The 18,666-nt window shown below is 33.1% G+C and overlaps 2 protein-coding genes across 2 annotated transcripts; one reads left to right on the plus strand and one right to left on the minus strand.

Annotated features, from left to right (window-relative positions):
- LOC109332372 (zinc-finger homeodomain protein 2-like) lies at positions 8,233-9,482 on the plus strand. The gene has a single exon (XM_019567336.1). It carries the CDS (start codon positions 8,421-8,423, stop codon positions 9,195-9,197), a length of 777 nt encoding a protein of 258 aa, XP_019422881.1. The 5' UTR covers positions 8,233-8,420; the 3' UTR covers positions 9,198-9,482.
- LOC109332710 lies at positions 16,775-17,975 on the minus strand. Its single transcript, XM_019567731.1, has 3 exons — positions 17,923-17,975; positions 17,752-17,828; positions 16,775-17,560 (listed from the first exon to the last, which is right to left on the minus strand). The coding sequence occupies exons 1-3, from the start codon at positions 17,960-17,962 to the stop codon at positions 16,964-16,966; spliced, it is 714 nt and encodes a 237-aa protein (XP_019423276.1). The 5' UTR covers positions 17,963-17,975; the 3' UTR covers positions 16,775-16,963.

Consider the following 18,666-nt stretch of genomic DNA (forward strand, 5'->3'; position numbering starts at 1 on the left):
ATCATAATTGGATGGGAATTAGGTTGGAAGTTGGAACAATTTCCTCTCATTGTTGCAAATTAGGTTGTAACCCATTTAGTCATGATGTAGATACTCCTTTCCTTTTTTCAAGTCGTCTGTTACTGTTTCCACTATTTAATTACGGCGTTAGTTGACAAAAGCAACATGACATTTTTTTTTCTTTATTTATAATGATAACATTTGTAATGTGAAAAATAAAAACTCCCCTGTCTGAGAGGATCCTTGTTCTAAGCAAATTGGAGTGGTAATAACTTGACCATGTATACAAATAATGGGACGCATACACGATTGTCAGGAAATGTGAGTATGAAGAAAATTCTTATTTCGCTTATTTTAAGATTAATATGTGAGGCTAATCAAAGTATAATAGCATTATTTGTATAAAAAAAAAGAATAATAGTATTATGCCCAAGAAAAGGTATATCTTGCCATATAAGAAACATAAAAAATTGGCAAGGTTATCAAGGGTGAGTGACTTCATTCAGTATATATTTATGTAGGAGAAATAAGAAACATAAAAAATTGTAAGCTTGTTACATAGGCAAATCCCCTCTAACTCTTTGTCTTAGATTGAATGGTTAAGATGAAGAGTGAGTATTTTTAACTAAAACTTCAGGTATTATTTCTTTTCAAATAGTTTCATCTTTCACAGGTAGATTGGTGGATAAAGTTAGAAAAGGGTCATGATGTCATTACCAAAGATCAAGACTGGATGCAATATTCATTCTTGAGATCCAATACACTAATTATAGTTGTGATGCACATTAATGCTAAAAGCAAAATCATAAAATATATATGGGAGCTAATAAAAAGAAAAGAAAACACTAAAAAACTCCCTAGTAGATGTACCAGCAAATTCGCAAAAAGAAATAAAATTACAAAAGGAAGCAGAATCGAGATAACGATATATTTTAATATTTTAGAGACATGATGATGCAATTATCATAAACTTACACATGACCATGGTGCAGTGAGGGAGTGGTTAGGCCATGGATTACACGCAAGAACTATTGAATAGTCATTGGGGAATATCTTCCTTTTAGGTACAAGCTGAATGCAAGTGGAGCAAGCATTTGACATTGTCAGCACAAATATAGCAGCATTTTGTTTTCTTTAGAGTTTAGTACTTTATCTAGAGATCAAATTCCCCTCTCTAAACAAAAGCAACGAATAACCTAGCAGAGAAGAGAGAGTGGGGCATGTTTTCTCCCTCTCTATACATATATCCCACTTAATACACCCTTGTGGTTCCACTTCACCCCAAAACAAAAAAGGCACTATTTTTCCACATGCAAACAATATTGTAAATTTGAGAGGAAAATTACTTATAAGAAGGTGTAAAAATTAGTGTGTGAATAAGAAAACTAGTGCATATTTCATCTGCCGTATCCCCTTTGCTTGAAAAGCTCATTTTATTGGTATTGCCTTTTCTCCGTCTCTCTCCATACTGTACTGTGAATTGTTGAGGTGCTAGGGTTTTTTCTTTTTTTACTGAGAGGCTAGATTTATAAACATATATAATATATTACTCATCCATCAGTTTCTGACATGGGCTGCATAAATTTGAAACTCTTGTCACCGTTATGAAGTACTAGTCAAATTAAATCTTTATCAATTAAGCACATGTATCTCTACGTATATATGTATAATAAGCATAACTAGCTGGTATAAGATTAACTCCATATGAAATACATGGTTGAGTTGAGTATGGAGTAATGTCACACTTCTCTCTCTTGCAATTTATTCATAAAAAAAGGTGTTACCAAGGTGTTTGCCTCAAATAAGGGAACAAACAACATCACTAGTTGAGAATGTCACGAGATTTATTTAATGTGTATAATACAGGAGAAACAATACAGGAAAAAACAAACAAAAGAAAATAAGTATTTTTATTGAATTGTATAGGTGAATAGACTTATGGTTATTGGTGAGAGAAGTAAGCTGGGATATGGGGGGCACAGTTTTCAGTACATATATATACGTTTTCTTATATATTTATATGTGTTTGTGTTTATATTATTGGAGTACTTGGGAGAGAGAAAACGCTGCAAAAGAATATAGAAATGGAAATCACTGTCGTCCCATTCTTTTTCTCGTCCTGTCACCATCCATTTCCCTTTTCTACGCACAATTTACGCTCTCTCTCTCTCTCTAACCTCAACCTCAGCAGAGAGAATTGCAACATTTCACTCCTTTCATTTCCACCCCGTTACTTATTTGTTGTGAGAATCTTCATGCTTTCTACATGGTCCCGTTATTTTTGTATCACTATGTCTAATGTTTTAAATATGATTCCATGTACACTAAAATGGAAAAGTTTTGAGAATCATCGACATCTAGGAGATTGCAATAGGAACCGTTATATTTCCCGTGAGAATAATAGAAGGACGTTGTTAGTGCCGTGAGAGGAGAGAGGGGTGATCCATTATCGGTTTCGTTCAAGGCCATGCTGAGTATGGTGACACAGACACGGTCGTCAGTACACATAACAAAGGTTTTGTTTCTCCTTCTGTCTTGTTCTATCTGATGTTACCCACTATCTGACACTCTCATAAAAGAAACAGCGTCTAAGAAATAAAGGAAAGGAAACAATTTTAACAGAGAAAACAACTTGTTTATAGTGAAATATAATAATAAGGTAAACGCATTTTCAGATATTTACGAACGTAAATTTATGTATAGGTCTGTATTATAGAAGTGATTAAGTGAATATCGGAGGAAAACTAAAGAGGAATGCACTTGTATTAGTAAGACAAATATACTTGAGTTTTTAAGGAGGTGAAGAAAAGGTTGGCTGTTTTAGATGTTGTATGTTTTCCTTAACTAAGAAGTGAATTTAAGTTGCGTATGAAGAAAAATCGTTAAGAAAGCTTGTCTTACTACATCTTGATCTCTCTATGCTCTAGTTCGAACTCCTCCATATGTGGCTAGACCAAAAGACACAAGGTCATTATATATCTGGGTTTATAAGTCAATTTACATCATTAAACAATATTAATCAATTAAATTTGTAATAAAATTAATTCAAACACCTTCTAGAGTACTGGTAAATGTTTATATATAGAATAGTAACCTTATGATAAATCATGACCATAGCTCATATAGTCTTTTTATCTTCCAGAGGTGATAACAATTACATGACGAAAAAATAATAATTGAGTACGGGTGAATTTTGTAATAGAAATGTCAGGTTTGGCTGTTTAGGTGAGACCAGATTCTGTTAATTAAGTTAATTGGAGTTTGAACTTCATCAGAGTTTACTGTCAGTGGATTATTCGTATATTTTAATAAGTGGTGACTGACCCTTCAAATATACTCAAACCCCAAGGTTATGTTGTAGAACAGAAAAGTAATAATTCGTTGGAATAGAAACCCCTCACTTCACTTTTGTAACAAAAAAAAATATAACAGAAAATAAAAACGGTAATGGATAAGGTAGAGTGTGAAGAAAAATTGCAAATGAAATAAAGATAAATGTGTCAATTTATCGAACAAGGATGAGCCTGAGTCCTTACTCAAACAGGATTGGTTGCAACATAAATGACAAAGTTGTTAATCTGAGGGTGTTCGGGACAGCCAGCACAATCAAAATCAGATAACGCAGTCAAGCTTCTATCAGATGATGTTGAAACTTGAAAGTTTAGACCATGATATGAAGTTCCAACAACATAGCGTAATAATATTCTTCTGACTGCTTGAATATGAGTGGTAGAGCAAACACTACTCACAGCAAATGAAAGATCTGGTCGGTGATGGTGAGGTATTGTAGAGAGCCCAAAAGTTGACAATATGGTTTTGGATCTGCAAGTTGGGATCCATGATCTTTAGACACATGGGTTTGCATGCAATCATGTTGACTCTGTGTAGAAAAGGTGCGCTGGACTTGAATGCCAATATAATAATGTAGGGAACCCAAATCGGAAACTGCAAATTATGTTTTTAGATGCTGCAAAAAATTGTGAAGAAGTGTGTCTGAAGAAGTTGGGATATTTGCTCTTTAAAATGGTCACAAATAAAGCTCACAAACAAGTTAAGTGGGACTTCATCTGCAGAACTTTGCTGGGTTTTTTATTCCATCGCATCATTGTTGATTTGATCATAAGTCGTGCCTCCTTGTCTCAGCCTTCTCTTGTATGGTATGGGTGAATGACTGTCGTCTTCCCAGCTTCTCTCCTACGTAAGGTCTTAGGCAAGGGGACCCTTTGTCTTTGTATCTCTTTCTCTTGTGTCATCTTCGTATATTCATTGTTGATGATTGCTTGTTGTTTGTTAATGCAAAACCTAACCAAGTGAGACACATCACCTCTACTGAAACAGCTATTTGAAAATCTTGGCCTGGATACTGGGTCTTTAGGTCAGCTTTTTATGGAGGTGCAAATCCATGACTGCATGACACAACTCTTAAAGCTAGATATGTGTTTAGGAATAGGTTTGACTTATTAGTTACGGATGGAATCACTTGTCCCCAATGGTGTCTCATTCCCTGTCTCAAGTCAAGGTGGATAAAATAAAAAATTTAAAAGCGAAAAGTAATAAAACTAAGTATTCTGATCAGATTGAGACATGAATTAGGACACTATTTAGAACAGCTAATCTCCATCCTATTAGTTACCCACCTATCAACAGATGTCAAAGCTGTTTTTTCTGACTTCTTTATTGAAAATGAAGCACATGAGGAAGATGTTATGGTTTAGAGAGTTGTCACACTGTTTTATTGGCACGTTTGTCGGGATGCGCTACTGCAACCAATAGCATGCGTCTTAGGCGTCATATGGCAATGAATTCAGCTTTTGACAAATGAACCACTAGTGAAGAGGACATTTGGTATTGCTTTGGGGATTGTAGTATTAACCACGGAATTTGAAGCTTCTCAGGCTTTACGAATGATCCTCTATTTAATGGTAATGACTTATAGCAATGAGTTAAGGAGTCTAGAATGAGAGGAAGAGGCAATATTTTTGTTGATATTCGAAAGGCATATTTTTATACGAGTCCTACGATGGTTAGGTGGACAGTGCCAACAGCTCTTTTTTGTGAAATTGAACACAAATGGCAGTGCTTTCAGTAACTCGAGTAGAGCTGTTTCGGTGGTTTCTTTCGTGATGAATGGAAGATGTGTCTCCTTGGTTACTCAAGGCACTTAGGTATCTACACCAACATGCTTGCTGAACTATATGCGAATAAAAGAGGCTTGAAAAAGCTTGGGACACAGGAACGAGGAAGATCTTGCAAATAGTTCTAGGGGGTCTTCTGATCAAGGAAGGATCAGGGTGGTTTTAAAAAAGTGGCGGGGTATGACGGTTAGGTTTTGGAGTTATGGCTTGTTGAATAGATAGTTATCTTCGCAAGTGGATAAGTCTACCGTAGAGAATCGAAAGTTGTGGAATGTGGTTTGGAAATCTTTGGAGTATCTAAAGATTTATAAGTTTATTTGGTGAATTATCTTGGATATGATTCCATGTAAGTGGAACTTACCCAAGAAATTATGTATATGAAGATTCAAGGAAAGGGATCCTTTATCCCATAAAAGTTCCTGTCGTATGTCTCTAACTAATCAGTGTTTGCCAATAAGTCAAAAATAACACCTCAATTTATTTTTATTTTATTAAAATAATATATTAATTCTATATGTCAATATATGAGTGGAACGGGACAGGAATGGGGACACCAAGTTGGGACAGGTGATCCCCATCCAAGATTCAAACGCTTGCTTGGAGAAATTATTGGCAACAATCTAATGTGTCTTTTGTAAAAGGCGCCCCTTAACCGGAAATTAGGAATCATATATTTTTCTTTTGTCATTTCTCTTATCGAACTTGACAATTTCTTTATGGTTGGTTGAGGCTCGTTGTGGTGTTACCTTCAACCAGGATGTCTCAATATTTATAACATCTTCTGTCAGTTAAGGGTCGATTATTGAAAGAAGTTTACTCTTCGCTTTGGATGGCTGAAATTTAATCCATTTCAATTTGTAGAAACGATGTCATCTTTAATTATAAAAACGCATGTATGGAGGAGCTAAAAGATGAGATAAAGTTCAAGAATTGAATACCGATCCAAAAAAACACAAAGGCACATTCATGTATTATTTGTTTGAATGGTGTTTTAATCAGATTTTGAGTTTGTGTTAGGTCTTTTTCTGGTCTTGTTTTCTTATGTTTCCTATTGGGGTTTTTTCTTTCTTGTTGTTTTGTGTATTTTTTTTGTAGTTGTAATTTTGTTTCTCCTCTAATAAAATTTCATCATAATAAAATGCACTGGGATTCACCCTTAACCACCAAAGAAAATTCTATACATAATATATGAATCCAGCCCGTGGTAGTAAGGTTAAGTAACCTAGTTATGACTTGTATCAAAGAATTCCACCAAAAAAATATTTTTTCATTATATTCTGTTCAATACCTAATTTTATGTGGCATATTTCTAAAAAAATATAAAAAAATTGTAAAGGGAATATTTGTACCAATTTTATCTCATTTTTCTATTCAACTTTTAATCAATGCCTATAAAACATTTTGGTTATTAAACTTTTTGTTTTAACTAATTCATTTCTTAAAAAAAACTTTCTTACAAAATGATTTAATGAAACAATACAAAATCATACAATGACACGTGACAAAATTATTTATTATAGGTGTTACAATTCACCATTATAAATATTAGAGTAAAAAGCACCAAAAAAAAAAATAGGCAAAAAATCAAAATAGGACAAAAGTGAAATAAACAGTGTAACAAAATGCAGAAGAGCTTTCTTGGCAGACACAATCATCACTTTAATTTTCACGATATCATCTTCCATACTCACACTCTTACATACAGTGTCTTCACCTCTTTCCCCAAAACCCAATTCCAATCTTTCACAATCATTCCTCACTCCTCTCCTTCCCCGACATGTCCATATTCTTCAAAGCTGGACACATGTACACAACATTGGTTCACCACTGAACACAACTCAGAGTTGTGCGTGTTGGTGCCTTGGTGGTGTGTTACTTTGTTGATGCTATTGAACACAACTCAGATCACTTCTCCCCAACCGTATACCATTTTTTGTCTTAAACCAATCACATATTGATATGTAAATAAAAGAATATTTTAAAAAACAAAAAGTAATAAAAAGTAGCATTTTGGTTGACTTGATACATAAAGTGAGACATCATTCAAGAAAGGTGATTCATGTGATGTTATACAAGTTATGTTATGTTGGAAGTCAATGACTAGACCAGAGACCCTCCTTGCATTATAAGCAGACGCAAGATAAATGATAGTTTTATACATTTTTACACCAAAATAATTTGGAAGAGGTCAGAAATTGTTTTCTTTGTAATGGGTGATTCCTTAAGCTTTGAGTAAGGACAATCTTAATTATACAGTTAATTTGAAGTTATAGTCTTGTAGAATTATTATTTTACCAGGTTAATATTTATATAATGCTAATGTATTCATTATCCATATTTTAATATTATTGACTATTAAATAACATGAACAGATAATAGATGGATGTATTAATGTGTAAAAAAATTATAGTGTATAAATATTAAATTATTTTATTTTCAATACTATTATTATAAAATGTAATTATATATCATGAGCCTATTTTTTTCTCTAACTAAATATATCCTTTATTACATAGGTAAAAAAACTAATTTTTTTTAGACTGCATAATTATTCATTCAAAAAAATATCGTTTCCAAAAATCAAATATTTGATATTTGTTTTAATACGATATGTCAATCTAATGCAATCTTATATCACTAAATCAATATTATTTTGTTGGTTCATGAATTGTAAAATGTAAACTATTATAAACATATCTTTTAGTTTTTTTCTTTCTAGATTATACTTTTTAGTAATGTCCAAATAATAAAGTAATTCTTGGTTAATTTTTTCTATAAAAAGTTAAACAAACGTACCTTAGGTTCTTGTTGCCTGAACATTTGGTTCATATAAATGAAAAGATAAAATATAATACAATATTTGAACTTTGAAAATATTAACTTTCTGTTTTGTATGTTTCTGATATGTCATTCGTCTTCGCCAGCTACTGTGGCAGAGTCTTACCGTACTTAGAACTGAAAACTTTGAAGGTAAAATTTCCTATTCACCTGCTATTGGTGAAAACCAAAAATTACCAAGTCACCGGATATAGCCGGTGGAAGATGATAGATATATAGACAGAGTTTTATATATGCTGATTGCTGAGGTTTCATCAGAAAAAACAGAGAGAATCGCAAAAGTATATGAATGAATGAATCCCCCTTTCGACAAAGATAGCTCCACGACACAACAAATAAAGGAGAGAGAAAAAAGAATGAGAGTTTTCCACCTTCTCCACCTTAATTAATTCTCCAAACGCCATTTTCATTTTTCATAGTTTGTTGTTCAAAGTTGCAATTTTTGAAATGGAATTCGAAGATCAAGAGGAGCAAGAAGAAGAACTGTGTTTTGACCCAATGGGAAACCCGAACCGGGTTAAAATACCCGGTTCAGTTGAACCCATCATGGTGTCTCAACCTGTTAGGAGCAGCAGCAACAAGGCGAGGTACCGGGAGTGTCTGAAAAACCACGCCGTAGGGATCGGTGGCCACGCTCTTGACGGCTGCTGCGAGTTCATGCCTGCCGGAACAGAAGGAACCCTTGATGCACTCAAATGTGCTGCCTGCAACTGCCACCGCAACTTCCACCGTAAGGAAACCGACACCGCCGCCATCGTCACAGGTTCTGAGCCGTTTCTCCTAACTCACCACTCTCACCCTCACCACCACCAGCCACCACCGCATTTCGCTGCGTACTACCGTTCCCCGGCTGGGTACCTTCACTTGTCGGGTGGAGGCCATCACCAGAGAGGAGTTGCACCGGCTGGGACGCTGGCTTTGCCGTCGACCTCCGGTGCCGGAGGAGGAGGTGCTGACGCCCAGAACACGAAGGAGGATCAAGAAGACATGTCGAACCCGATGAGCTATGGAGATGGAAGTGGAGGGTCCAAGAAGAGGCACAGAACAAAATTCAGTCAAGAGCAGAAAGATAAGATGCTTGAACTTGCGGAGAGGCTAGGTTGGAGGATTCAGAAGCATGATGAGAATGTGATTCAGGAGTTCTGTAACGAAACTGGGGTCAAGCGTCACGTTCTTAAGGTTTGGATGCATAACAACAAGCACACTCTTGGTAAGAAGCCCTAGACAACGACAACAACAATAATAACATCATTAAATAAAATATTCAAAAACATTATGGGGCTGTGTTTCTCTCTCTTTGTATCTGCATCAGGGGTTCACTAGTGAGTGTGGTGGGGATGATGTTGGAAGGTTGGAAAATTGTGTTGCTGAATATCTGAACATGTTGGCATGGTTTTACTTGTATTATTAGAGCTTATTGTTATTGTTGATGAACTCATTTTATTTCTTGAAGTACTAAGTAAAATCAGTCCTTTATTATCAGTTTCTTTCTTTATGTTATTTGTTATATGATTATATCATATACGTATTCTAGATTTCTAGTATTGTTAGTGCATTTTGGTGGCGGTGGCTAATGCGTAATGGTAGCGTGGGAGGGTTAATGTATTTGGAACTGGATCCATATTTTGCGTTGGATGAGATCAGCTATTTAGAAAGATGAGGAGTGTGGCTTATAGCTCAACAAGTTCTTGATGCGGACGAAGGCTAAAAATAGATGAACTCTTGCTAGTTTATTTGTCTATATCTATCAGGTTACTCTATTATATCATCCTAAGACACTTGATTGAGGTGGTAGGAGAAACTTTCTCGGTAGCACCAATGTAATGCTGCTTTGCTTTCCCACTCAACTGTATTTTACATTTTTCATGTCTTTCCTGGTTCTATTTGGGTCTTTTACTTCTTCAGCTCACCCTACACCTTTTCTCCTCTTCCAACGCACTCAAAAATCTCAACAAAGTGAGCAAAATTCTGTCCTTGTACATGCTGTGCACATTTCCGACTAGCATTTTCAAAAAAAAATAGTCTATTTGTTCCTTCCTTGTTCTCACAATCTCAAAATCTTTGTTAATTTGTAATTTGTTGTTAGGCGTTTGTATTTTTCTTGGAAATTAACTCTTACATATTCTGCTTCATTAGGTTTAAATTTGAGTTATTCTTCTTGTTGGAGATGAACCTTAATAAGATATTAAAGTTGAGTTCAACTTCTCTATAAATGTTATGGGTCTTGGGTGAAAGATAAACCATTACTTAGTCATGTATTTTGTGACATTACATATCTCATTAATTATTTCATGGTATAGTATTTTTATTTTTTTTACATGAGATTTTCTTTGCTCACAATTTCACAAATGAGAAATGATATGCAAATCCAAAAAAAAAATGAAAATATTTATATATTTAAAATACACTTCTTTACCTTTTATGTCCAATTCATTCATTATGGAGAAGTTTGGACGGAGTCTGGAACCAGATGTTTGTTTGTATCACATCGCTGCATTTTTCATGATGGCCTGGATGGGGAATGAGACTAGACTTAATTTCATGTTGGAGAAATAATTCAAGTTTGTCAAATTTGAAGTTCATGCTGACGCTTGCATTTTTTTATAACCTTTTTTAAGTTGCATTTTTTATTATCTATTTTTTTATTTTTGGTTTTTTGGTGAGTAAATAATCTCATTCTGTCCAATCCTCTATTCCCATGTCCACAAATCACAAGCAAAATATACGCACATAGAATATGTTTTATGTTGTGAAGCAAAATATACGGATATATATGTCGGATACGGATACGTGTGTCGGATATGTTACATATCTGATATGTTGACACATATTTTTAAAAAATACAGGATACGATACGTTTAAGGATACGCGTATAAAATAATAAAAACACATAAAATATAATAAAATTATAAGTGTAAATGAAAATATCCAAAGTAAAAAAATATAATGGAAATTGAAAATCATTGTCCTCTATAACAAATCTATCTTATCTTATTTTAATGAAAACGAATCACTTATCCTATTTTATTGAAAACGAATTTATATATCCTATATTTTATTGAAAACGAATCAATATATACTATATTTTATTGAAAACGAATTCATATATCCTATATTTTATTGAAAACGAATCGGATACATGTCTTCATATTTGTTTATTTTATTTTATTTTTTTTATTTTTTGGATACTCTACAAATACGTATCTTTCACAAATCCGAGAGTATCCGTGTTGGATACGTGTCAGACACCGACACGTGAGGGTGTTTGACAAATCCGTGCTTCAGAATTTTTATGTACAACAAGGATACTGGTAACCCAACAAATTAATCAATTTGAGTATAAATTTTCATTAAAATCATTTTGTTTAGAAATTTCATATTTTTTTAATTGTCTTCATCTGTTTAATAAGACTTATAACACAACCGAGGTTGAGTTTAACCATACCATTATCTTATACTTCTATATTGTATCAAGACCCCCAACATCTTGTAGAATCATCACCCCACCTCCACCACCACTCCCACCTCTCCAAACTAATATAAGCATCATGGTGATATTAGATCATTTCCTTAGGGTCATTATCATTTTGGTCTACTTCTCTAGATGTAGTTTAAATATGTTACGTCTCATTATCATTTTGGTCTATCTATAGATAAAGTGTGGAAAACCTTTTTGCAGCTCTTCAACTACTACCATCAATGATTCGATGGGATATTGAGACTTGAGGGAGAATCTATTAGGGTACCTAGAATCTCTGTCGTGTCAGTTCCCTCCTGCAAAATCACGGTTGATCTAATTGGATAATATTAAACTCTAAGGTACTTAATCATAAACTTAAGTAATACTATACACTAGCTAGTTAATGAATGTATATATATATATATATAACTAGCTTAGTTGCTAGTATACATTTAGCTTTATATATGGGCTCAGCTTTAATGTGCATGCTAAAGGGGGGACCTGGTTGATTACTTAAGGAAAATATGGAGACTCGTGCTTAATTTGGAACCTTTCCTAATAATTCCACTCTTTCTGATGTTTCAAAATATAGTAGCAGGATCTGCTTTAATGAACGGACAGCTTGCTTCTTAAGGATTCCAAAGCTTGCATATTACCAATACATGTTTAAGATGCTTTGCTTGTTTTGGGGGGTTCTAGCCACAGTTAAAGCTATGTGCTTCATATATGGACCACAATATAATGGAACCCCCTTGGTGAAAGTTTAGGTTGATCTTTGAGACAGTTAAAAAGGACTACATGCCCATATCTTTCCCTACAAACATGTAGATGACTTAACGGGTTTTGTCTGTATGCTTCCTTGGACAATCCAATTACCAAGAGAAGGACATGATTTCTCACTCTTCATCTCTTCCAAAACTAGCAATTATTGGATCAAATCAGCTTATTCATATTCATGAACTCTAATTAGAAACTGTGTTTCTTAATGGTTTAAGATTTTCCTTGTCCACTACATCTCTATCCATGCCTAACTTGTTTCCTTGTTGGATTAGTAGACAGACCCTGAGACAAATTTGCTGAAGGGCTTTGCATCAGTTAACAATGGCTGACTCCGTTAATAGATATTTGGACAAAAGGGAGTGAGCTTGGTCAACAAAGTTAATAGATATTTGAGTTTGTTAAGTATATTATCAAATGTGTTCAATTTATTGTGTCTAAAGATTTTGTGGGAGAAGTAAAATTTACTTCCATGATTTTTATATCATAAAATATATTAGTCTTATCTAATTTAAAATCATGAAATATATTAGATCCTTTATTTTAAAATCAAATTTTATCTAAAACACACCAAACTAGCACTATGATATGAGACTCGCCGACGATGATGGAAAATTAAATCACTTAACGATTAAAGACGTGGACCATAATTTATGTGAAGATTTCCGTTGAATCAATAGCCAAAAAAAGTACTGACTATAATGGTGACTTGATAGATTTACCTGTTATTCAGTGAATAAGGGAAATAGGTATGATTGAGAAAACCAAAGTGTACCGATAGATTCAAATGAAATACCAATAAACTGATTTGAATATACACAACAATATAGCAAGAAATTTTGATCAAGGAGATGAAAATGTAAATTTTCCGCTTCACTATATTTGTAACTTGAAGATAAATTGGACATGGGCTTAGAGGCATGATGAGATTATATGTTCTAGTTCATATCTTACTTGGTGTTTCAAGTTAATGGAAAAACCTCATTTACTTAAACAGAAAAATTATAAAAATAAAAATTAATATTTAATATTATTTTATAAAATTTTATTGGTTCGAAATATGGGATGGAAAAATTATGGGATAGCTGATCTTGCCAAGTCTCTACCGCAGTACCCCTCTAGCCTAGGAGGCTAGGAGCATTTACACAATCTTAGCCTTGGAGTACAGATCATGCAAATTCTAATACAAAAAAAGGAAGTACAACTTACCAATTTTTTTTTTGAAGGGATGGTTGTGTTTTTTGTTTGTGAAGAGCGACTAGTTAAATTTAATTTTCATTTGAGTAGTTACATCCCCTTTTCTCTTTTTATTTTTTATCGGCAATAAACTTTATTGATAACATGAATAAGATTAGGAGAACAAATTATACTCATATTCATAAAAATATAAAAAATTAACATGTGAGGAAACAATTGGAAGGGTGCAATACTCACTCCACAAATGAGAAGTTGAAATTATGAAAACGAGCATAGAGGAGATTACAAAAGTGCAAGAAAATAAGTTTCATCACTTCATCTAAATGGAACCTCACATTCTCGAATATCCCCTTTCTCTTTTGTTATAATTTTTTTATCACACATCTTGTTTAAATGTGGCATGATCATTATTTTTTATTAATCAAATTAAAACGATTTAATTCAAGTAAAATTTATTTTTATAAATATAATTGTATAAAAATTAATGTATAAATATTATAGATCTTATTTCTATTTTTATGATGGAAAAATTAGAAATAAGAAAATGATTACCACACTTTGTGAAAGGGTATGTACTTCTAAGGGATTATGATCTCATATTATAGACATGCAAAACAAAAATAAATCAAATCATTATCATCATCTCATTAGAGTAAAAACTAAGGGTAAGGATAATATACAATCATAAGATCAAAGAACCTACATGTTCTATTATACATATGGAGTTGGTGAATACAAAACTAAAGTCAATAAAAGTTCACTCATCATATCTTCAATAAATATATTATGATAAGCTTCCAGGATACATCTATATATATTTAATTCTTCTTGATTATTTTACATGAAAGACTTGATTATATGATGATTAAGTACTCATATTTAAGTAGAGTCTCCAACCATTAAAGACTAGATTTTCCTACATTTTTTAGAAACATTATAAAATATAATAAAGGGTGCTATCTTTATGAGACTGTATAAGTTTAAAAGTTATGTCCTTCTTGGATGTTATCGTATTGTATTTTATATGATATGATTTGTATTTCCTTTTCCAATATGCATGCTTACGGTTTACTCGAGTACACAAGTAGTAGAAAATTATTTGTCCTATTAATTATTATTTTGGCTCCAGATGAACAATGGAGAGAAAATAAACTACATCACCGAGCCTCCTTAAGTTATTAACAAAGAATACTTTTTTTATCAAGCCTAATTATAAAACTCGGATATTATATGTGGTCTATAAGATTAGGGTCAAATTCGAACCCTATGTCAGCCATTTGTGATGTACGGTAAAGCCAGAAAAAATATTCAGTACTTTTTTATTCCTTCCTTCCTGGTTTGTTTTGGTTTCCTTTTTTCAAGTGAATAGAACTTTAATTATTAAGAAAAGGGGATGCAGAAAATAAAAGCTGAAAAGAATACAGAATCTACGGTTATCAATGAGAGACAACTCAACAAAGGTGTCGAGAAGTAAGAAGAGGGACCTCATAAAGATTCGTTTGAATTACAAACTTTTTTGCATACTAAAAATTGATGATTCAAAAGGAAAAGGAGAAAGTTTCCAAGGAAGTTGGCCTTTGTCACCTTACCTTGCGGAAGAGTTTTAATCCATTCATTTTTTTAACACTTGATGGTGTAGAAAGTAAGTATCAACGATTTAGATGCAATACAAGATAATTATCATGCGTTGACCCACTTTTAAATGTTTCAGTTTTTAATGTAGATTATAAATCGCATTCTGGAAACATATTTTTCAACTATCCTAAAATGAGTATATCTTTAGTCATTAAGACTTTTTTAAGTAATGCAAATTTGTTAGTTTATGTTTTTAGAATTTTTCTTTTTAATGAAGTGTCATTTTTTTTATTAGACTGGACATGAAAATGAGGTAGGTGATCTTTATCCCACGTTTATGTCTCAAAGTGCAAAATTTCATTAAAATCCATATCATATTAAGATTTATCTCAATTTTAATTGACATTAAAAAAAGTTAAATCACATCTACAAGAAAGAGACAAACAATATGAAATTTATTTCCCCAAATATTATTTGCAACTTAATCCTAGAATGACTCTATCTGATGAGTCAAAAAATAAAAGGATTTTTCCACTAATTTAAAAGAAGTGGACCATAAAATCGTTTTACCTTGTGTCCCTTTTGGAGAATGCCTACTGTGCTTGTGCTGGCTTACCAACTGGAAGAAACTGACCTTCAAATTTGTCGTCCCTACTCCTTACTGGTTCCCAATATCCAAACAATGATATTCACCTTTCACAGTTATACCAAACAGCAGTTTTTTTTGCAGGCCATTTGGCCCACAACGTCACCACTAACTCAAATATTATGTCTCAATTTTTTCGTCAAGAGTTAGATTGAATTCAGATTAATTCAGCCCAGCTGAAAGACCTATTAATAGGGTAACATTCATGGTTGTTTTTTTCCCATCTACGTGATTCTAACTGGACATAATTGGTAAACCAAGATTTTAAGTATTATATTACTGAAACTGATGGACATTGATAATACAATAGTGCTTTGTATAGCAAACTTATAAAGTTTCCTTGTTGGGTAATAATGGAGAGAAATGTTAAGAAAAGGAGAAATTATGAAATCTTCGTTTCCAAAACAAAAGTTGTACAAATTTATTATGTTATTTTGTTATACAAATAACACTGTCATTGATATTATTCTCTCCATGTGGAGAAAAAGAAAATATGAATGCAACTGTTGATGATTAAAATTTCTGTTTCCAAAAATCAACAGAGCCTAAAAGAATTCTATAATAGACCAGACCTAACTTTCGTCGCTTCTGAATGAAACACATCAACCTGTATTTTCGTTTTTTGGTTACATGGGAATGAAACAAGAAAACAAAAGCAAGAAACTAGCGCAAAATTATAACTCCAGGTTAGAGCTTGGGCCTGAATTTTCACTCCTTTATCTGTTGGGCCAAACAGGCCTGCGTAAATGCATTCATTCATGTGATGTCAAGAATTTGATTAGGCTAGAAGTGTGAAGTATCATGGGCCTGTTTAATATTGAGGGAAAAAATATGTATATCGACAATTAAAAGTATTTTATAGTATTACTGAATCAATCAATATATATATTTAAGCATCATTGAGTAGGTGGTAGCCTACTAAGTAGATGATGTACTATATAAATTTTTACATAATCATCCTATACACTCTCTAATATGTGTCAAGTCGCATAATTGTTGAATCTGAGTTTGTAAGAAAAAATTTGGTCCAGTTATGATATGAGTTCTGAATAATTTCTTTTCCCATATAAAATCTCATAAAATTTGATTTCACTTGGAATATAATTTTTATACTCCATAAAAAAATAAAAAAAATTGTTAAGCGAAATTGAAGCAAAATGATGAAGGGAAAAGAGCTGAATTCAAATCAAGCCATAATCCATTGATGTTACTTTACACAACACTCCCCACATTATTCATGACTAGAGGAAAATCATTTCAACCCACACACTAGTGGTATTTATTTTGTTTCAAGCCAACAAAGCCATAGAAAACATAAAAAGCAAAGCAAAATCTTTAAACCTTCCACCCCAATTGGCGTTGCTTCTCCACACACACCCTTCTTTTTCCTTGCCATGTTTTCTTTCCACTTGGACTAATAAATTTATCACACTTTGAGAAAACATTAGGATCAGTGCTTAGTAATCTATTCTTGGACTTTAAGCGACAACCTAACATGTTCACAGAAACAGGTCTTGATCCACCTCGTAGGTTCTTTACCCAATCAAACTTGTTATTTCTAAAAACATTCGCTACTTTCACATTTTCAGGTCTAGAACTACTTCGTGAATAACCCCTTTCAGCTACTTGTTTGTTAATCTCTTTAATTTCAATTTTAGTACCCCCTTCAATTCTTATGCTTATGTTCACTTCAGAAAGTGCTTTAGATTTAGATACTTCTTTGTTTTTTCTCTCCTTCCGCTTCTGGTAAATCCAGTGCAACTTAAGGGCAAGATGGTATATACTTTCTTTTATCTCTTCTTCTAGATACCTCTCAATCTCTATTTCAAGCTCATGTTTTATGTTCAACTCCTCTATTGAAACATCAGCTCCAAGAATATTATTCTTCACCTTATAACGAGGTACCATTGTGTGGTCTTCAGTTGTTTTCACCTGCAGTTCAACAACAGAAATATCAGAAAAAACATGCTAAAATAATGCCCCACTTCGTAGTTTAAATTGCAGCCGCAACCACAGTTCTTGTGGTAAATACAATATAATAACAATTACGACTACAACCGCAATTTCAAATCATACTCAAGATATATAATTCAATCATGTAAAGTATGAGATTAGAGTAACACATTTTGCGAGTCAGCAGTTGAACTAAGCCAATTAGTACCATCATCATGGTCAAAGTTTTGGTAATGCTCTGATAAATCTGCAAAAAATCAACTAATTTTTTTGTCAGCAAGGCTTTAAGGAATGCAAATAAAAAGAAAGGCTTGGATTGTAATAGAATGTAATCACTCAACCTAGAATTTCTGCCTCGATGTATTTTCTTAGCTGATCCATATGTTATTATTTTTTGGTTCATATAATTAGTATAGTGGCTTCAAATATAAAGAATTTATATACCAAGATGGTGATTTGGACATCTTGATATGGGACCTGCTAAATTTTGTAAGGATTAAGACACAACATGGGGTTCTTAGAGAAAATAATACAGTTAGAGACGTTGTTTCAGCTTGTCCATACAAGTTTAGGCGCCAAATAACTCTAGTTGGTTTAGTATGTGATTTGGCCATGCATGAACGATAACAAGGAGAGATGATTTTGCAAAATTAAAAATTCTGCTTTACGTGGAAGGAATATAAGGCTAGTTGGGTTGCCCTTAAAGCACAATCAAGAGTAGGGTACAATAGTCACATGTTTGATGTTTCTCCAATGGATGTATATATAGTTAAGCTAATATTAGTTTTCGCATTGGTTGAAAGGTTCCTTTCAATTACACGGACCTAATGGAGTTTTGAGTCATCTCAAATACTTCATAGAAACAAATGGATCAGCTACAGGTAGTTTAGATTTTGTAATAATTTTCACATATAATAAATCAACTACACTTGCCTTAATAAATGTATGTTAACTCTTGTGTTCATGGCTTTGGTAGACAAACACAAAAATAAGTATTACTGAAATTTCTTTCGAAGACGGTTACATTTAAACAGATAAAGTTATAAACTTAAACTTGCTAACTGATATATCTTCTTGATGCAGGA

Source organism: Lupinus angustifolius, chromosome LG18 (genome assembly GCF_001865875.1).
Source record: "Lupinus angustifolius cultivar Tanjil chromosome LG18, LupAngTanjil_v1.0, whole genome shotgun sequence".
In the NCBI taxonomy this organism is placed as follows: Eukaryota; Viridiplantae; Streptophyta; class Magnoliopsida; order Fabales; family Fabaceae; genus Lupinus; species Lupinus angustifolius.

Coding starts and splice junctions, on each gene's coding strand:
- LOC109332372 (XM_019567336.1), top strand. CDS start 8,421: ATGGAATTCGAAGATCAAGAGGAGCAAGAAGAAGAACTGTGTTTTGAC.
- LOC109332710 (XM_019567731.1), bottom strand. CDS start 17,962: ATGGATCAGCTAAGAAAATACATCGAGGCAGAAATTCTAG. Junction 17,829..17,922: donor CATCGAGGCAGAAATTCTAG/GTTGAGTGATTA, acceptor GATTTTTTGCAG/ATTTATCAGAGCATTACCAA. Junction 17,561..17,751: donor CAACTGCTGACTCGCAAAAT/GTGTTACTCTAA, acceptor GTTGAACTGCAG/GTGAAAACAACTGAAGACCA.